Source organism: Fomitopsis serialis (assembly GCF_022376445.1).
Source record: "Fomitopsis serialis strain Sig1Antser10 chromosome Unknown B0H18scaffold_129, whole genome shotgun sequence".
Classification (NCBI taxonomy): domain Eukaryota; kingdom Fungi; phylum Basidiomycota; class Agaricomycetes; order Polyporales; family Fomitopsidaceae; genus Fomitopsis; species Fomitopsis serialis.
In genome coordinates, this window is record NW_025955089.1 from 75,186 (window position 1) to 94,711 (window position 19,526).

The window sequence follows — 19,526 nt, forward strand, 5'->3', positions numbered from 1 at the left end:
AAGTCGCACTCGCGGCGTGCGGCGTGCGGCGACTTGAAGGGGTACCGACAGGAAGGGCGGCTGGTGGATTGGAGGACTTCGAGACGGCGCCGGTGGTTGAAGCGGAAGGAGTCTTCTTCGGCTTCGTCGGTTTCTTTGGCTTGGGCGTGAAGGCAATGTTCAGCGATGTGATGTGAGTAATCAATTCTGCACCGTGTTTGTCCCACCAGATCCAGGACGGCTTCAGGATTGCTGTAACACTGTTGCGAGACACATTGCCCATACTAGCCAGGTGCTCGATCACGGTGTCCTCGAGGACTGCGCTCGAATCATACATCGTGTTTGCATGATCGCGCTCATAGACATCGTCTCGCCATTGATACAGGCTCAGTTGTGCCTCAGTGTCCGGGAGACCACGAGTGACTCGCTTCGGCTGGGACAGTTGCGAGAGTGCACTAGGTCGAGTTTGACGAAGCAGGTCAGGATTGCAGATATCACAGCAGGCTCCCGAGGGTTCTGCGGGACACACTGATCAGCTTGCAGGCTACTAAGTACGAGAGAGCACAAATGACGAACTGTTGTAGGGGCTCTCAAAGGCGTCGGCCCACACACGACGTCGACAGCGTGTACTCTGAACGAAGGCAAGAAGCCCTTCATCAAGGGCTTCCGCATCCAGTCCTGGCTGCTTCCCGCTCGGGGCACTGTCCTGGTGCGATGTGCCCCCACGGTTCACTCCATGCTCCTCGGCATACTGCTTGTTTGCTTTGACCTGCGGTGTGGTCTTTCTCTTCCTTCCTCGGGTGACAGGCTTCGTCTTGGTTTTATCTAGGTTCCTTGTCGGGCCATCTGGCTGCGCCGCCTTGGACGGAGTCGCGCTCTGAGTCGAGTCCTCGCCGGACTGTGCTGTCAAGTCAATCGAGTATGCAGACCGTTCAACAATCAACACTGCGAGGCCTGTACGCCCCCGTCCTCTTGCGACTCGTCCGGCACGCTGAATGAAGTTCGAGAACGTCGAAGGCAGCTTCCACTGGACCACGACATCTATATCGGGTATATCGCAACCCTGTGAAAGGTCAGTTCTTGATGAACGAGCGACTCCCAGCGAGAAAATACTCACCATTCCCGCCGCCTCAGTGCAAACCATTATGCGAATGCTACCTTTGCGGAAGGCGTCCATCGCGGCTGTTCGGTATTCCGAAGACAACACTGCATTGAAAGGACGAATTAAATTCGCTGGCTGAGGTATATCTGTACGACTGGCGGTGCGTGTTTCGAGTAGGGTGGCGAGGTGGTCAATGATCTCGGTGCCTGTGTTGATGTTGTCCACATAGATCCACGTCTTCGGGATATCCTCGACACGGCTGATTGAGCTCGGCACGATGAAGTCGAGGTCTTTGTAGGTGTTTTGTGGATGCTCGGCAGCACGGACGACCAGGGCAACATTCGGGCGGTCGTTACCAACATTTACAAAGCGGCTCCCGCCTTTCGGGAAATGCAGCGCGCGGTGGATGTCACGCCGGACACGCGCTGTCAACGTCGCTGTCAATGCGATGACAGGTGTGCCACGGGGAAGGAAGGCTCGTACAACACCGAGGGATGCGTATTTCTTTCGGAAATCTGCCCCCCAGTGTGACACGCAATGAGCTTCATCAACCACCATTGAGAGTATGTGTCTAGCGAAGGATGAATTACGGAGGATCTTCTGGATGAAGGTTTGTGATTGCAGCATCTCTGGTGATGCGAGGATGACTTGATACTTTAGGGCGAGTATATTCTACGGGGAAATGGAGATCTAGGTAGCCGTGTAATTGGCTGGTTACGAACCTTCACGACAATAGGTGAGCACGAGCCATTCTGACTGTTGACAGCTACGGCATCGAGGCCATACTTTTCTTTGAATGTTTTCACCTGCAGGCAGCAATCTGTCAGCTATCGACAGAAGGCAATGCGACGGACACACCATCTCGTCTTCAAGAGACAGTAGTGGCGAGACCATAATGGTGACCTTCGGTTGCTCGTGCGGCCACAAGTGTGCGCCCGCAACTATAGCGGTCTTCCCTGCTCCGGTGGGGGCCTGGAGTGCCATGTCGACTCCCTCAAGCTGCGCCTGAATACCTGCAAGCTGGAACGACTGTGGAGTCCATCCGTATTTCTCCTCCATAAGCCGACTCAAATTGCTGACATCTTCGTCTGTCAGTTTTCGTGGTCCTCGGTTGGTCGGTGTGTCCTTCCGGATGGCCCATTTGCGCCGAATCGGGGAGCCTGAGGGTGAAGAAGGTCTGGAAGGAGGCATGTTGATGGAAGACAATTTCAGGAAAGGCGAGCAGGAGAGAGGGTGAATGCACGATGGCAGTGGCGGTGGCAACGCGATCGAGCGAGGGAGGCTTGCACTATGAGCATGCCACACAAATATATTTGTTCGTCTCAGCAACACTACATCTCTCGTCACCATCTGTATGGACTACCGACTACCATGCAGCCGTCGAATCTGGATGAGTCCCCATTGCGAGGGCTACTGGCCATGTCACCCTTGCCTTCTTCGTCTCCCCTGTCGAGTCTATCAGCACTTTCTCCCATAAATCAGCTCTCGAAGCGAGATGCCCAGGATCCAAGCAGTGCTGAGTCCTCACCTATGGAGCTCAATGCAGATCTTCCGAGCGCAGCTGGTGCAGATGCTGCAAACCTGCCCTCACTGTGCTCCCCTATTCCTGCGGGCCATGGGGCCGACCTGGAGCCCACGACTCCTATTGCATTGGGTTCTGCTGCTCAGTTGCATCTCAGTAGCAGTGGACCTTTTAGGTCGACACCTGTTGTCGGAACTCCACAAACAAAACTCAAAATCATTCGAAAGAAGGCGCAAAAGAAACGGGTCGGTACCCTTGCACGCCTGCGAGAGGATCGCGAGCTCAGAGATGTTGCCGCCGCAAACGCTGCTTATCAAGCCGCAATTGCTGCAGAGGTCGAAGAACGTACTCTCGGAAACATCAACAGTGACAGTTTCGCGGAGGCAGTGGCCGATCCTCAGCCTGTATGTCCTGTCAGCCCTATTCCACGTCCTCGCAATGAGGTACTCGATGAGACTCTCGCCCTCCTCAAGAGGCATGATTTAACTTGGGGAGACCTCGTGCTCTATGTGTCGGACCCCGCATCCAAACGCGGAACCGAGCGGTACAAGGGGATGTTCGATGTCCCTGGACGAGTAGAAGATGTACTTGCCTTCTGGACATCTTCACGTAACAGTCGCACCGGTCGCGAGGCAATCCATTCCTGGATCATGGGCTACATCAAGAAGCTCATCGGACGTGAGGCCTCTCGCACAACCAAGGGCGGAATGCTGCAGTCGCGCAAGATGCAACTCGACGAAGCTTTCGTCTTGAACTTCAGCCTGACGAAGATACACGAGAGCCTGAGACGGCTGTGTCCAATTATGACCGAGCTGTTGTGGGAGTTCGCATCGACGACGAGACAGAGGAATATGCCAAGTGAGGCTTCGATAGCTCGTAAGGATATGGTATGTTTTCCTGACCTTATAGTGGTATGATATGCCCGTCCTGACGCTACACTTAGCGTATTGGAGCTACCTTGATGGGTCTCCTGGGCGAGCACAGTCAGAACAATAGCTATGGCAAGCATGTTGTCGGACTGTACCTCTATGCCACCGGTGCGCAGCGACAGACAATCAGTGTCCTCTCACGACTCGGTGTCTGCAGTAGTTATACCACTGTTGCCGGGAAGTCAGGGTCGAAGTCTGCCAATGTATCACGTCAAGTTGTCGAGCAAGGAAGCCAGCATTCGGACGCCGTGCAGTCACCAACACAGGCCATCGACCCTGAAGACGCTGGAATCGAGGACAGCTCTGACGATGATAGCACAGATGAGGATCACAGCTCGGCCAGTGGAGATGAAGACGATGAAGCCAGTGGAGACGAGGGAGAGATGAATACTCTGGATGCTATTGACGAAGAGGTGCCCGACGAGCCTGGACCAGGAGACATCGTTGCGCTCGAATCAGACTTGGAGCGATGCGCAGGCCTACTTCGGCGTCTGTCCCAATCCTGTCGAGGCAGCGCCCGAGCTCAGGCTCGCATCCACGAGCTAGCGCATGTGTACGACAACATTAATTGGATTCTTCGTCATGCAGAGCAGATCCTAGGACGCAAGGACTCCATCGAAAACGGGACGTGCGCCACCGTTTTCCCACTATTCAATGCTGCTCGCGAGGACATGTCGACCTCTGATCTCTTGGACTCCTTCAACACTGCGCCTCCCCTTACACGCGACCACGTACTCCTGGATCCCTCCGAATCGACTCTACTCACCACAATGCTCGTGCACAACATTCTCCGCATCATCACATCGCACGGCGGGGCTAGCTTTGCTCGGTTTGCGCCCAATGTCGAGCGTTCATTACCGCGTTCCACAGAATGCATTCCACTTCACAAGACGGAGGTGTACCCTCTCCGGGCGATGAACATCGAGGAGGCCAGCATTAAGGGCAATGCGGAGGTCCCGGAGACCATGTTTGGTGAGCTTGGCCATGACCTCGACTCCACGACCTTCACGGACACCGTCAAGATCGTCTTCGGTGATCAGCTTTCTGTTGCACGAATTCGCGCCGTAATCAACAACCGTGCGGGGCACGATTCCCTTTCGAAATCACTCCTTTATGCCGCTTTTGCCCCAGGATTATTCCACTACCAGATGGCTGCGACATACGGTGTCCTCGAGACGCACTGGGGCAATCCGAGCCTCGGACATCACGATCCGGCGTGTCTTTCGTGGCACAACACAGTTCTGGATCGCAAGCCCTTTGTCTTGACCAACAAGCCACCGTATCGCGTTGCGCGTGATCTCATATTTCACTCGTTGTATGCCCGGCTGATACACTGCCTCGAGCTCGTCACAGCATGCGATGATCTGGAAGACTACGCCCAGAATGTGTCTTTCGACGAACTACAAGAGCATGTGCACGAGATCGTTGCTAGGTTTGTGAACCCGAGCTCGGTCTCTAAGCTGCGCAGTGCTCGTTCTCGTGAGACGACCTTGCATGCTCGCGAGGACCCTCTCCCGGCGCCAGCGCAGGGTGACATGGTCTTCGAGAATGCATGTCTGTTCCTGCGAGATGCCCTCATACTGCGAGAGCTCACAGACTCTATCAAGGCCGGTGATTCAGGCCGGCTTGTCATAATCCTCAAGACAATGGCTTTGAGCTATCGAGGGAGCGGACGTACGAAGTATGCTCAGGAGACCCTCTTCGTTATCCACAACCTCGCACATGTCTGGCCGAAACCATTGCGGTGAGCGTCTATACTCTCGTCTCGCCCACTAATTCTCACACACACGTCACCGGAACAGAGCCATAATGATCAACAACTGGCTCGTGAATACGACGGGTAAGCCAGATCATTGGTATCCAGTCGACCTACTGCAAGAACACAACATATTTTGGACGAAGGTCCGTTCTCGATTCCTTCTGTTCTCACATCACTTTGACCCTTAACAATATACTACAGACCATTTACAATGCGCAGGGGAGCGGCGCATCGTGGGATTGGTTGGAGATGATCTCGCCATGTATCAACATACTTCGCCGCCTCGTGACATCCGTGAATGATACCCTGGGTTCAAGACAAGGTACCAAGCATGCGGCACCGGATATCAAACGCGACATGGAAGAGTTACGACGGTCACTTGCGGGTGCCAATGTATACAAGATCGAGAAGGGACGAGTCATTGATGGTACGAAAGCCGTGGTTCCGAACGTCATCAGTGTTGGGCTCTTGCACCTAGCAGGATCTCTCGGCGAGTACAACAAGATGTTCACACGTCTCAAGAAACGCCGCGTGCGAACGTCACCACTCATCGGGGGCGCGATTGTCGGCGGGTCAACATCGCGCGCAGTCGCATCGCCGCGACCTTCGAGTGACAGCTCATTGACGGATGTCCCGTCAAATGGTGGTGGCTATATAGAGCCTAGTGTGGAAGCCTCGGAGCTGCAGGAAGGCTCGGATGATGAAGAGCAAGACGAGGGAGACGAGGAGATCGAGAGCTGGCTGGAACCTGAGCAGTTATTCTCATTGGATGACGAGGGCGACGTAGAGCTTTATGTCGACTAATATAGGTTCGAGATGGTCTTTAAAACTTGACGGCCTGAGCTAGCATGTAATGCGACGACAGAGGAAAGCCCTGTATTGTGCATGCTACTTCGATGTCTCGGCCACCTCAGAGTCAGCCATTCGCGTTTCGCGCGATTTCTCTAAGTCCCGTTTCACACGGGGGCCCAAATATGGCAGTGCCTTGGGTACCCCCGTAAACGCCTTCCAGTTGGCCCAGTCGTTAGAGTGCTGCTCGCCCATTCAAACTCCGTCAAAGCGAGCACGTGCACTCTAACGTGACTGGTTTACGAGTCTAGGGGAGGGGCAACGCCCGCAAGGGCGAATCTGTTTGTTCGTGTTTGGAATTAGTGGCATTGGTCGCGAGAGTGGTAGAAGCACTGTATCACAAACATGAGCTCCCTCAGATGCTTTGGTGTCCGCGGATGCAACGGGATTGAGAGCCATGAGGCCATAGAAGGTTTTGTTAGGTTACATGGACGAGAATTCCGATTTAATGAGTGTGGCTCATGTGTGTTTCCTCAATCATGGAGTGAAAGACAAATATCCACACAATGAAACCACTAATGAAACACTCATACGTACTCTCGCAATATATTTGTCACCAATGACCAGGCATGAATGCCTTTGCTTCAGGTTAGATACACGGTATACTGATAGGCACGAAGACGCGCGAGATGTCTCCGCCACAAACGCGTCGTACGGTCACGTGAGCAACAACAACGCGGTTACCCGTTCATCTCCATGCGCGTAACAATGTCCGTTCTCTCTCAAACATATCTCCTTTCGATAGGTGAGTTGAGGTATAAATGTACCATGGTCCCTGAATTTAATCGGGAGTTTCCTAGATTTATTCTGCGCTTAATTCGTGCCCTGAAGTTCAGCTACAGCATAATACACCAATAATCATCCTCGGAGACGCATACATCATTAGCACGAGTATGGTGGCCAAAGGAACATATAAATCATGTACTAGACCGAGGCGGAAGGGACGCTCTTCAGCACAGAAGGCAGCTGCAGCCAAGGGAGCTCTGGCTAGTAGAGCTCAGTATCATGGAGACTCAGACTCAGACTCGGCACTGGCGAGAGAGAACATACCTGTAATGGGTCCACAGTCATCTGGGATGGCTATTTTTTCGGAGTGGAGTGTCAGTGATATAGGTTACTTCCTTGCCAAGTGACAAACAAAACTCACTGTCATGTAGAAAGCTGAGATGGAGGACTTGCCGGCGCATGATGGGACTCAGCACTGGCATAAGCTTGCCGAATCGAGGAGACAACTGCACAACAGTCAGCGACGAGAAGCACGTATGAAGAAACGAATGAATGTACTCAAGGACAAGCTTCGAGTCAAGACAAATCTTCATGCATCTGTTGAGAAGCACAACACCGAGTTAGAGGGCAAGATCGTGCATCTTCAGCAGGAGGGGCACGAACTTCGCACGACCCTGGTCGGAACACGCAGCGCAATGGTCGATAAGCTACGTGGTTGTCAAAATACTATTCGAAAGCTTCGCAAACGCAGCGAGCGTGCACCCCGTGTTCTCGCGAACGCGATTGAGAGGGCGAAGTCACGGCCAGCGATCTTTCGTTTGAAGCGGAAGGGTGTTTACACGCCAGCCGCGCGGTCGCTTGCGCGCATGTTGGTGCGAGGTGGATGTTCACAGAAGAAGGTCGGAGACGCCATGCAAGGCGTTGCGGGAGCGTTAGATGTTCGACGACACCTGTCACGAACATATTCGCCGCGAAGCACGTACCTTCGACAGCAGTGGCCACGAGGCCGAGCGCCGCAGACGTCAAGTCGAGCACGATCTGGCAACTGCTCAGCAGAGATCAGCAGAGGCCGCGGAGAAGAAGCGCAAGGAAAATGAACGGGAGGCCAAGCTGCGTGCAGTCAAGTTCGTAGTTGACGAGGAGGGCCTGGCGAAATTACGCAGACCTGACATTGATCAGCAGCTTCAAGTCTATCGGCTCGACGATAAGGAGACCCCCGCACCTTCGTCTTTGCACAAGAAAAAGGTCAAAAAGCCCGAGGCATTACTAGAGCTGAGGAAGGCGATTGCGCGTGCAGAGGCCCGCCGTACACTGGCTCTTTCGAATACTGCTACATCTGAGTCAGACAGCATTACAGCGAGTTTGACACAACGAGCAGGGGAATCCCACATAGACTATGATAATGACTCGGACCTAGATTGTTAGACTATAACATACATTTTAGTATAACGTACTCGTAATTTACTCTGGATAGATGTCTTGCCTGTAGAGCTTGAACGCGATCAGTGCGATGTATACGCCACACCAGCGCCACACGATCGAGGTCTGACCAAGTTTGCAGTGGCGCGTCGCTGACTAAGCGGCCACGGGCGTCGCAGGGCTTGCCCCTCCCCACTGCACACCTTCCGGGCGCAGCTCTGCCACGCGTCTCTCGCGATGCTCCTCGCGCCCCTCGAGGCAGCCATACAGCGCCGGGAATCCGACGTCGCGCGATGTGCCGACGGCCACATCCGGCGTGCTTTCTACCAGATTGGGCCTGTGATCGTTGACTCGCCGTCCGCGTCAGCACTGGGTGATGTGGGTGATGCTAACAGCGAGGGCGATTTCGAGATGATGCCTGAGTTGGTTGCCAGTGCCATGTAGTTGCCATGTAGTACTGTACCGTTACGGCCGTTCCGTGCGGTGGCGTACAGTGCATGACGTGTCACGGTCAAGTGGATGCGTCTGGGCCTGCCGCACTGCTCCCTTGCCCTGTGACTCTGTTTTGTCCCATTTACTCTGCTGAGTCGCGCGTACTTCAAAGGTTCCCACTTCAGTAACACCGACATCGACAGATCGCACAAGAATCCGCCTGCGGAAACCCCCGGAGCCGCCTAAGTAAAGTAAGGAGTACTGTCCCCGTTCTGAGCGTTGTGGTGGAAGCGTTGGGCTTTGACTGCGTGGCGTTGGGCGTATCACGGTGAGCATGTCTGTATATGCCCTTCAAATGAGACTGCTAACGAACATTTCAGGCAGACTCACGCCAGGTCTGGTCTTCTTCTCAAACATGTCAGGAATATTTTTATGTATCACCAGGGGACCACTCCTCCCTCCGTCTAAGGTGTCTTAGCGTCTGCCTAGCCTGAGAAGCCTCCAATGCTTTCAGGAACCGCGAGAACAACAAAACATGCACAATGAAACCATCCTGGTAGGACTGACTCGTATCCTGGGTAGGCTACGCGGCCATGTAATCATCTTCCATCCTTGACTCATACCTATCCGACACCCAGACTCAGAGGTATGCGCTCTTCCTCATTGTGATAGTAGGATATGGTTTCTGGTTGCAGAAATGATAGCCCCGAAACAGGCGTGGTTGCGGCACCGTGAGGGTGAGGCGACTCCGTAGCCTTGCCGCTTGGAGGTCAGAGATGGAGAGAAGCCAAGGGAGCACATATCGGGTTCAGGTACGGCTCGACATTCTGTGTTGCGGAACATTGCCAACCTTATCCACGGCGCCCGCAACTGCAGCTGATTCAAGACTCATGGTAGCCTCGTGCGGCATTGGACAACATGGCCTGAAAGTTGACATGGAAGCCAGAACATGCGGTGTAGCTTCAAATCATGAACCATGTGAACACACAAGGCCTTGCGCAGGTAACGATACCTCAGGGTTGGCCCGTACAGTCAGGCACTGAGGAAGGTCATGGCAGAAAGCACGCCCGTGTTGGCAGGAGTCTAGGCTGGACATGGGCTAATAGAACTTTTATGTGCAACGGCGTACGTATATGTAGGCTATGTGGCTGCTGACAGGTTTCGAAGCACTTGCATTTCCAAGACTGTCGCTCCGACGGACACGCGTAGTAGGAAGGTTTGATTGCTCCATGACATCGCTCCAGAGAAGTGGTTCTCTTGTCTGATGGGCATTCATATATATTGAACTGCCTTGGGACACGCGGGGTACTGGCATGGCAGGCGAGGATACTACCTGTATATATACTGGCAATGAGACAGGGCTTGCTCCAAACCTACCGCGGCAATGCCAACTCACAAGTGGAATCGTGCCACCACATCACGCCTCCAACAGCCTGAGTATGTCCTATCTCTTCTGACGGCAACCCTTCTCGCTGCCATTCTCCCAGCTGCCAGTGGTGCGCCGGCCGTCTTACTTGAACGCATCGTTGCTACCAGGTCTTCGGGTGCATGCCCCGAAGATGCCGCTATCATCTACAGCCTGGCCAGCTACCTCGTCAGCAACTATGCTATCCATGTCGGCACCGTCTTCCTTGGTGCAGACACCGGACAGGATACAGAATGGGTGACACGTCGTGACGCATGGGTCTATAGTCTGTGGCTGGCGGCGATTTCACTCTTCCTGCCTTATTTTTCGCTCGCCAGGACGCTCATCCTCATTGTGCAGAAGTCGAGATGTGGCAGCAATGGCCTTCTCGCGGCACTTTACCACGGCGCACTCCTCGTCGTCGTCAGAGACCCGCAGTGGGAGCCTGCTGCAGATGAGCCTAGCGTGGTTTACACTCGGCTACCTCAAGGTTTTACATTCGACGAGTGAGTCCCTCGGTTGAAACGCAGTTTACTTGAGACATGTCAGAATTGGCTAACCGTGACTTGTCGGCGCTAGGGGCGACAGCACAAGGGTGACGACACAGACGGCCACCATCGTGCTTGATGCACACGAAACGCACGCTTACCGGCCCGTGGACCACGATGAGCATTATCTGCACGGTATGGCACGCCCCACGGTTGGTTATAGGCTCGCGGTACCGCAGCGCAAGAGCTACACCCAGATCTTGATCCGCAATCATCTCGAGGACACGACAGAACTACGCGTGCATCATCGCACGGGTACCGTCGGCGCAACGCTGTCAATCATCCAGATCGTTGCTGGATCCTACAGCCTATACATCTCGTGGTTGAGCCAGGTTCCCACCTGGGGATACGCATCATACGGCCTAACCGTACTCCCGTATGTTGTCATGTCCATCATCAACCTCGTTTGCGCAATCTGTGTCGACAGCTATGCATGCGCTCAGCTTCTCCGGACGCCCATTCTGGAGGAGTCTCTCCTGCGACGGGAGCGCACCGAATCTCAGCCTTCGGCTTACGATGGGACCATTGGTACGGTGCGAGAAGAAAGCCGTCCCGCCGTCCTGAAGGGGTCCCTGCGACAGAGGGGCTCCGATGCTCTGGATTCGGAGAACGACACTGGGCTGAACAGTTGTACGTTGCGAGAAGCAAGCGTTCAGGCCGCCGACGTCGAATCCCCCTATGTTGCAGTTGGGATGCACGTAGAAACTCGGGACGATGTTGATGGACAACCACAGAAATACATCGTCGTGACTCCTGCCAGTGGGCAAGACCGGTACGACGAGCCTCCTAGGAGGAAAGAGTACCGTCTCATCCGAGAGAAGAAGATAGAGAGTTTCAACAGGTTCAGCCACGTGCCTGTGCTCAGCGAACTCAGGCTACTGGCCGGACCAATGGAGCCTTCTCTACGGGGCTGGATGTTGTATTATGGTTTGTACTGAACTCGTGATACGTCGGTTCATATAATTTGTACTGAATTCTCGTTCACAGACTTGAACGGAACATATTTTGGTGCCTTGGCTCGATGGCTGCATCGACGCACTGGCTGGGACCTCCTCTCAGCTACAGACGAGCCTGAGGTCATCGAGGCCCCGGGCATGGGCCGCTCGGACGGCTCGCCCCCTGTGCAGTTCATACTATCTGCAATGAGCCACACCGGTGTTCCACTGGAAGATGAATTGAGGGAGGTGGAGCTGCGCACAATGCCTACCTCAGCGATCCGTTGGATATACGCCTTTCAGGCAGCTGCCATAGCCTTGCCTACCGCGGTGATTGGCGCTTTGACCGGCTTTCATCCTCAGCAAAGCACCAAGACCCAAAGGGCATGGATAATAGCGTGGATGGTGGCTGACGTTTTGGCGTCCTTATTCACCTCGATCTACTGGACCGTATGGATTCGCTGGAACCCGGTCGAGGTGTTAGGTCGGGGCAAACCGTTCGCGTGGTCAACTATGCGCTACTCGGCCTATATCAATATGGTGGTGGCGGGGATAGGCGGCTTTGTGATGGTAGTGAAGATGTTTCTACAGGACCATGAATATGGGCATCAGACATGTTCCCTGTAGATATACTCTGGAGTCTGCAAGGGACGCAAGGACTCGATGCCACATGTCTCCTGGGGCCGTGCTGTTAACGCAAGATCTTGGATACTAGCTGCTAAGTACACACTCGAGCTCAGGCATGGATGCTCCTGAAGATGCTGAAACAGATCTGCCGCGTGTACGACTGCCTATGGAGAGTGCTCGATTGTCAATGCGCGACAACGTGATCGGTTCCATGCTCTAGCGACTTAGCACCACAGACAGGAACAATATGTAGCTTGCTCTACTCTAGTCAATCAGTACACCGAGCGTCATCAATCTACCATGAGTGCGGCGACCCTCTTTTATTGTACGCCCGCCAGCTTTTTCAACATTGCGAACTCGCTCTTTCCCGTGGCCTTGCAGAGGCTGTGGAATTTTGACGACGGGTTTGCCAGCAGCACCGCGGGCTTATCAAACTCGGCGATTCGGCCCTGCTCGAGGAGCATGACCTGCGGTATCGATATCTCGTGTTAGGACGTTGCGCGAAAAAGGAGGGGAGGGAGGGCACGTACCCTGTCGTAGTCTATCACGGTACGTAACCGATGTGCGATCGTGAGGAGCGTGCTCTCTGCGAACTCTCTGCGGGTACAGGTGGACGGTGAAAAGTGGAGGTCTGTTCAGAAGGCGATCACTTACTGTCTTATAGTCTTCCCAATCAGTTCGTCGGTAGCGTAGTCTACGCTCGCGGTAGCCTAAACTAATGATGAGCCAGAAAAATCACGCAGTTCAGCAGACAGCTTACCTCGTCCATCAGCAGCACCCTTGAGCGCTTGAGGATGGCGCGAGCCATGCAGAGCAGTTGCTTTTCACTGTGGTGCCATGATCAGCCAGACTCGGATAAGACGATGTAGGAGTTCGTGCATACCCGGTGGAGAAGTTGTCGCCGCCTTCCGAGACGGACGAGTCGAGATCGCGGAAAACATTCGCGTTGACCATCTCGGGATCTTCGGACGGGACATCGCTTGCTGGGATGAGATGCACGCGACGAAGTGCCTCGTACTGCAGAACATACTGCGTCAGCTGAAGGACTTACTCGCAACGGGGTGATACGCACGATCTCAGCGTCCTCGTACTCATTGAACACATCCAGCGTCGACCTCAGCGTCCCGCTCAAGATCGTCGGATCCTCTGCAAATGCGTAATAAGTAACCAAGCGCTCCACGACTCGTCCAGCAGGTGAAGCTCACGCGGGATGATCGTCAGCTTGCTCCTCAGATCCGTCAAGCCCATCTTCGCGATGTCCAAGCCATCCACGAGGATGCGGCCCTCGACGGGCTCCACGAAGCGGAAGAACGAGAGCGCGAGCGTGCTCTTGCCCGAGCCCGTCCGCCCGAGCACGCCGATCTTCTCTCCAGGTGCGATGGTGAAGTTCAGGTGGTGTAGAACATCCGGGAGGTCGGGCTGCGCGCGAATGAGTAACACGGGCGAATTAAAAGAAGGGTAAGACACACTGCATAGCGGATGACGAGGTTCTCGCAGTTGATAGCGCCTTTCTCGGGCCAGGAGGCGGGAGGACGCGGCTCAATGAATTCAGGAGGCTCGCGTGGGAGCTCGGAAAACTCCTTGATACGCTCCACGGCAACCTGCGTCGCGAATGCATTTCAGTGCGAGCTCGGTATTGATTTACACTATGCAAGCTTACCATAGATTGCTCGAGCCCGACGAATCGTCGTACGAGGAAGAGGAGCTACGAAGCGCATTAGTTCATCTCGAATCGGAGGGGAAAGCGAACATTATCACTCACGTCGTTCAGAATGGTCGAGGAGAACGCAAGGGCCATTCCGGCCAGCGATGCCGTGATACCGGGCGTCAGTACGCATACAAAGGCAGTCACTCCGACAACAGCGCTGGAGAGGAGGTTGAAACGGGCAGACAACCATCGGTTCACTGCGAGATCGTGAGAATAGGTCAGTCATGATAAAGAGACGAATAACGTACCACCCCACATCCAGTAGTACGGGTTGGTGTTCTGGTGGTCATGGGTCAATGAGCGAAGACGAGTACGAACTGAAGACGAACAGTGTCAACGCATCGCAGCATGTCTCTCATAAACTTCGTGGAAGCTCCGAACGCTCGGAGGACCGTCACGCCCGCAATAGTCTCGCCGTAAATGGAGTACAAAGGCGAGCGAGTGACAGAGTCTGCGAGTCAAATATGAGTTTGATTGCTAACACCGTACTGTGCATGCGTACCAAGTCGCCGCATGTCCCGAGATGTTTGTCCGTAAACCTTGCCAACTGCGCTTCTCCTTGAGTATGCGGCATGGCCACATTGAAATGAAGTGACCCACCGCTGTAGTACAGACTTCCAAAGATGAAAGCCGCCAACAAGAAGGGCAAGCCTCCGATGTACGTGATCGTAAGGAACGTCGTGGTGGCAGACAAGGTGTAGGCAACGCTGCGTCCGAAGTTGTCGGGAAGGTTGCTATCAACGCCCTCAAAGTCCTTTCCAAAGCGGTTGAGCAGTCGGCCACGAGAGACCGTATCGTGGAAACGGATGTTGGCGAAGAGAACGCCCTCGAGAAGTCCTGACAAGGTGTTAGACGAAGACGTGCGCATGGCATATAAGAGGCGTACGCTGATAGAGGACAGTTGACGCGTGGATACCACCGTGGTCTGTACAAAGTCATTAGTGAGAATCACGGCGAAGATGGCAGGCTTACAAATAACGACCCAGCGGATAGTCTGGAGGATAACGCCTTGAACAACGTGTTAGAATCATAAACGGATAGGGCAATTAACCTGAGATAAATACCAGCTCCAGTGATCTGAGAAAGACATGTCAGAATTAATTAAGCTGAGCGTAAAGCCTAGACGTACTGCCGCATAGATAGCAATGTAGAAGGATGGAGGTCTTGGCTCGTCTGTTTCAAGCGCCGAGCCCGTCCAGATACTGTTGTGAGAGAGTTCAGGTCGACGAAAGCCCCGCCGCCAACGCGTCACGCACCGTAGCCAACCATTTTCGGCAACGGGACTGAGTGCTGCGAGCAGTAGTGCCACGCCAAACATGATCCAGTACAGATAACCACCGCAAGCGTCGATGTACGTCATCCAGATATCCTTGCCAATGCGACCGACAGCACGCTTCTCCTCTTCGATGAGCTTGCGCGGTGCCTTCCGTTCCTCTGGCTTCACCTCAGTCTCAGACGTAGCGGCAGTAGAGGTAGTCTCCAAGGAGTGTCCTCCATTGTCGTCGGATGACTCCTTCTCGGTGACTAGCTCCTCTACGTCTGCTACTGTCGTCTCTTCCTTGTCATCATTTGCATCAGCAGATCCGGATTGGACGAGCGTGTTCAGTACACCAGACGACCGGAACGTCTCCCGATCGCCTTGGAAGGCGACTCGGCCGTTGTCGAGAGCGACGATGTAGCTTGCACCCGGTGCACAAAGCTGTACATGGTGTGACACCAGTATCAGAGTACGACCGCGCATCAGGTCACCCTGTAGACATTCGCTGTAGAGGTGGTGAGCAGTATGGGCGTCAACTAGGGGGTCGTGTCAGTGATAGGCACCGTGATGTCCATTGAAAACTCACCCGCAGAGAGAACATCGTCCAGCAGAAGAACCGAGGCACGCGAGTACACCGCGCGTGCGAGCGACACTATACACATGTCTGAGGCGTCATTTTCTGACTTCCAATCGGTTGAACCCACCTCGAGCTTTCTGGCCACCCGACAGGTTTACGCCACGTTCACCGATCTCCGACATGTCTCCGTCCTCGAGGATCTTGAAGTCGCTGACTAGAGCGCAGACCTATGCCGACCCTGTGAGAGACGTCATGATGGAAGGCTTGGCACAGTACCTCAAGAGTTCGCTGATAGCGATCCTCGACATACGGGAGATCGAATAGGATGTTCTCTGCAGAGGCATGAGCACCCAAGAGGACAAAGAAAGGTAGCCTACCCACCTCTGATTGAAGCGTTACGAAGCCAAGCACTCTGTTACGAAGTGAGCTATAATCCTCCCATCGACCGAATGAGCATACCTGAGGGACATATGCACACACGCCCTTCACGACCCACTCCTCCTCAGGCACAACCTTGCCCGCGAAGGAAGCAATCGCATCAGGCGGCGAGCGCGGACACATCAACTGGCCAGCAAGCACATCCGCTTCACCAAGGAGCGCAAGCAAAAGCAAAGACTTGCCACTTCCGAGCTTACCACAAATCAGCGAAAGCTCGCCTACCGGGAAGTCGATGCTCAGATCAAGCAGCACGAATTTCTGCTTGGGGGTCGACGCAGCAGAGGGGGTAGCGCTGGCACCGCGGACACGGTCCTGCGGCCAAGTAATCGTCGCGTTTTGCAACGTGATAGCTTGCGACTGCTGGCTCAGGGGTTCGACGACTGCTACCTCGGCACCGTGCAGATACTTCTCAATACGACGCATGGACACCATAGACTGTCGAAAGGAGTCAATAACTTGATTGCATGTATTCGCCACGAATACCCACCTGAAGCATGTTGATGAACGTCTCCGGAAGCGCATTCAAGGCGAACTTCAGCTCGTTGAAGACTGAGCATGGGCGGATGAGTTCATGCCCGTACCCTTCCGTTGTCTGATGGACTTACCGCTAATCTGCCGTGCCTAATGATCAGAGTTTGCACTACCGTTGATCACAGAAAGTACTTACAGAAGTGAACGCGATGGAAGGCGTTAGTACTTGCCCACGAACGACGGCGAAGTGCCAAAAAGACACCAGCGCGACAATAATCGGAGAAGCACCCCTGAACCAAGCCGTTAGCCTACACATCAAACATTGCCCACATAGCCATACCATATGGCATTGAAGATAACCTACTCGAGGAATCAGAACCAGTCACGACTGCCACAAGCAAACGTCACGTACCTCGATATGGTAGTTGAGCTTCTGGTACCTCAATTCCTTCGCCCGAACCTTCATGACTCGTGCTTCGAAGCTGCGCTCCCATGCCATAAACTGATATGATATTCGTCAATACTCGAGGGATGCAGACGAAAGGTCAATCCTACCTTGAGCATACGAATACCACCAAGGATCTACGCGCCCGAGTGAGCAGACTAATCGTACAGGCTCTAACCGATACGAACCTCGTTCATCAAAGAAACACGCTCGTCACGCGCTTTCATCAAGCTATCCTGTGCCGAGACGACGACCTTGCTCGCGAAGTGGTTGAGCGGGAGCAACAAGCATGTCACCGCAAGTCCGATGAAACAAGAGACGCCTATAAGTAGCCATCAGCAGACCGCGTAATTCATGACGATGCGTGTGCGTACCAAGCAAGCTGTACAAGAATATCGTGCCGATAATGAGCTCGATGGGAGCATCTGAAGCACGCACGGTCATCTCCCGGTCCATATCAAGAGCTAACTTGAAGCCACATACCAAACAGCGTAAACAAGTGCCATGCGAACTCGCTGACGCGGTCCACATCCGTCGTCATCAGCGTCATGATCTGTGCCTTGCTCGAGAAATCGTCTTCGTCGCTCTTCGTCTCCCCGTTTTCGGTATTCGCACTGGCGGCGACACCGTTCTCGGCGGCCGCCGACTCAGGAGCGGGGCCAGCAGATGAGGCGATGTCCTTCCGCACAAGCGTTTTGGCGTACAGGATCGAGTTCAGCTGAACCTTGAAGCTGACCTGCAGGGTGGTCGTAGACAAAGACCACAGTTGTCCCGTGACTATATTTCATTCAGAAACTGAGATGGACGAATGAAGTCAAGTACTCACTGAGCTGAGTGAGGGCGTTCGCGAAGAACAACCCACAGCAGTATGCCCATCCCCAACTGCGGTCCTTCCTCTCGGGATCCATCTCGAGGTAGCGCACGACGCGCTGGAGGAAGTAGTGCGGCGTATAGAACAGACCGGCGACCGACATCGCGAGAACAACGACCGTCGTGACATTCCAAAGGTTGACCCGCAGCAGACGATAACCAAGCTCCCAACCCCTGCCAGGGCGCACACGGAGGTGGTATTTCTTCAACGCGCCGCGCATGTTCCGGAAGAGCGTCGTCGCGCGCATGTCCGCAGGCACGATCGGCAGGTCGCCCGTCTCCAGGCTCTCCGCCGTGTTCCCGAGCATCACGACCTTGGTCGTGTACGAGAACAGCAGCGTGTCCCACACCGACGCGCCCGTGATCCCGCACACGTTGTCCTCGCTCGTGTTCGTCATCTTCGCGGTGACCTTCTCCGAGTAGATTTGCTCCGGTGGGAAGTGCAGCGGTGGCCCGCATGGGGTGGTCGCGACCAAGACGAGTGCCGCGATGTACAGCGCAAGCGTTGCGTAGAATAGACCGAGCGGGACGGTCGAGGGCACGAACGAGCTGATGTCGATCAGCTCGGTGGACGGCAGGATGGATGTGGTGAACAGGAAGGCAGACGCAACGAACGTCAGGGCAGACAGGTGTATCATGGACTCAGCATGCTCGTTGTCCTGTTGGCCCACCGAGCGCGCCGCCACTGCGAGCGTGTAGAGTGCGAATACGACGTGCAAGGTGTGCACCGCAATGCTCGTCCGCTCGTCCTCAATGGCCGCCCAGCCGAGGCTGACGCATTGGACCATCAATATGGCTGCGAGGAGGAATGAGAAGAACAACTTCCTCAGTCGCATCTAGCGCATGGTATAAGTCCCGGCATGCCTTGACAACACTCTAGGACGCACCGTGTGCCAGAACTCGTCTCCGTAGACCGGTGTCCCGTCCACGAGATCCTCTGGCTTCGTCACATCGAACGGGTCCTGCTCTTCCTCCTCGACATCGAGGTGGATCTTGCCTTCCTTGGGTTGCGAAAGTAGAAAGACCGTCAGACTGCATGCTGCGCTGACCGCGAGCACAACCGCGACCTCGAGCTGGTACTGAGGCATGGGGAAAGAGTGAAGCCTTGCAGTCCGGGCGCAAATTGAGTTTACCAGTGAATATGAATGTCGGCTCCGGCGGCTCGCAGTCAGGCTGAGGAAGAGTCAGGGGCGGCAAGAAAATGGCCACTACGACCGCATGGGCACCCGCATTGAACTAAGATAAGCAATGCGCAAATTACGAGACGATGAATTCGGAAGACCCACCACCTTTCAGAGAGTCGAGAAATATAAGCAAATGTGTCCAGAACAGCAGTCAAAACGTTTGGGAGGATGGCGTTTCCGCTGGCCGACTCGGACTCCTCGCAGTCCAGTCGCAGGGAGTCCAGAGGGAGTCCCAGAACATAATTTCCCCGATCTCATCTCCCATCAGCTCACGTGTATGTACATACGACGCGTCCGGTCACAGTGTGACACAACGCGTCCAGTTCGGAGGCGCCGCTGCGAG

At 54.5% G+C, this 19,526-nt stretch overlaps 6 protein-coding genes across 6 annotated transcripts; 4 read left to right on the forward strand and 2 right to left on the reverse strand.

Annotated features, from left to right (window-relative positions):
• Positions 1–130: 130 nt before the first annotated feature.
• Positions 131–2,272, reverse strand: B0H18DRAFT_1140126 (P-loop containing nucleoside triphosphate hydrolase protein; the record flags this gene model as incomplete). The annotated part of the gene is made up of 5 exons (XM_048035631.1): positions 131–507; positions 556–1,042; positions 1,097–1,753; positions 1,804–1,887; positions 1,940–2,272. Coding segments are annotated over 5 exons (1,938 nt in total), but the record flags the coding sequence as incomplete, so codon positions are not given.
• A 107-nt stretch (positions 2,273–2,379) lies between these two features.
• B0H18DRAFT_1040099 (uncharacterized protein) lies at positions 2,380–3,095 on the forward strand. The gene has a single exon (XM_048030524.1). It carries the CDS (start codon positions 2,577–2,579, stop codon positions 3,087–3,089), a length of 513 nt encoding a protein of 170 aa, XP_047887359.1. The 5' UTR covers positions 2,380–2,576; the 3' UTR covers positions 3,090–3,095.
• Positions 3,096–3,199: 104 nt separating this feature from the next.
• B0H18DRAFT_1040100 (uncharacterized protein) lies at positions 3,200–3,528 on the forward strand. The gene has a single exon (XM_048030525.1). The coding sequence runs from the start codon at positions 3,254–3,256 to the stop codon at positions 3,518–3,520; it is 267 nt and encodes an 88-aa protein (XP_047887360.1). The 5' UTR covers positions 3,200–3,253; the 3' UTR covers positions 3,521–3,528.
• A 563-nt stretch (positions 3,529–4,091) lies between these two features.
• On the forward strand, positions 4,092–6,151 carry B0H18DRAFT_1040104 (uncharacterized protein). The gene is made up of 3 exons (XM_048030526.1): positions 4,092–5,276; positions 5,335–5,434; positions 5,493–6,151. Exons 1-3 carry the CDS (start codon positions 4,204–4,206, stop codon positions 6,093–6,095), a joined length of 1,776 nt encoding a protein of 591 aa, XP_047887361.1. The 5' UTR covers positions 4,092–4,203; the 3' UTR covers positions 6,096–6,151.
• Positions 6,152–10,101: 3,950 nt separating this feature from the next.
• Positions 10,102–12,232, forward strand: B0H18DRAFT_885508 (uncharacterized protein; the record flags this gene model as incomplete). Its single annotated transcript, XM_048041075.1, has 4 exons — positions 10,102–10,628; positions 10,717–11,227; positions 11,327–11,429; positions 11,730–12,232. 4 exons carry the CDS (start codon positions 10,102–10,104, stop codon positions 12,230–12,232), a joined length of 1,644 nt encoding a protein of 547 aa, XP_047887362.1.
• Positions 12,233–12,552: 320 nt separating this feature from the next.
• On the reverse strand, positions 12,553–19,231 carry B0H18DRAFT_1124657 (multidrug resistance-associated ABC transporter; the record flags this gene model as incomplete). Its single annotated transcript, XM_048034895.1, has 37 exons — positions 12,553–12,699; positions 12,763–12,829; positions 12,887–12,942; positions 12,993–13,059; positions 13,116–13,249; positions 13,305–13,378; positions 13,438–13,651; positions 13,702–13,833; positions 13,893–13,937; positions 13,995–14,137; positions 14,189–14,219; positions 14,270–14,391; positions 14,443–14,487; positions 14,541–14,777; positions 14,827–14,865; positions 14,913–14,948; positions 15,005–15,017; positions 15,070–15,142; positions 15,197–15,734; positions 15,785–15,850; positions 15,903–16,002; positions 16,052–16,107; positions 16,157–16,187; positions 16,235–16,648; positions 16,701–16,762; positions 16,819–16,825; positions 16,881–16,974; positions 17,025–17,044; positions 17,097–17,186; positions 17,240–17,266; positions 17,318–17,451; positions 17,504–17,554; positions 17,613–17,906; positions 17,956–18,835; positions 18,887–18,996; positions 19,067–19,172; positions 19,226–19,231. 37 exons carry the CDS (start codon positions 19,229–19,231, stop codon positions 12,553–12,555), a joined length of 4,761 nt encoding a protein of 1,586 aa, XP_047887363.1.
• Positions 19,232–19,526: the final 295 nt, after the last annotated feature.

Excerpts from the sequence above, each read along its gene's own strand:
- B0H18DRAFT_1040100 (XM_048030525.1), top strand. The coding sequence starts at position 3,254 with ATGGGCTACATCAAGAAGCTCATCGGACGTGAGGCCTCTCGCACAACC.
- B0H18DRAFT_1040104 (XM_048030526.1), top strand. The coding sequence starts at position 4,204 with ATGTCGACCTCTGATCTCTTGGACTCCTTCAACACTGCGCCTCCCCTT. Across the intron at positions 5,277-5,334 it reads GTCTGGCCGAAACCATTGCG|AGCCATAATGATCAACAACT; the intron begins GTGAGCGTCTAT and ends TCACCGGAACAG. Across the intron at positions 5,435-5,492 it reads ACAACATATTTTGGACGAAG|ACCATTTACAATGCGCAGGG; the intron begins GTCCGTTCTCGA and ends AATATACTACAG.
- B0H18DRAFT_1040099 (XM_048030524.1), top strand. The coding sequence starts at position 2,577 with ATGCCCAGGATCCAAGCAGTGCTGAGTCCTCACCTATGGAGCTCAATG.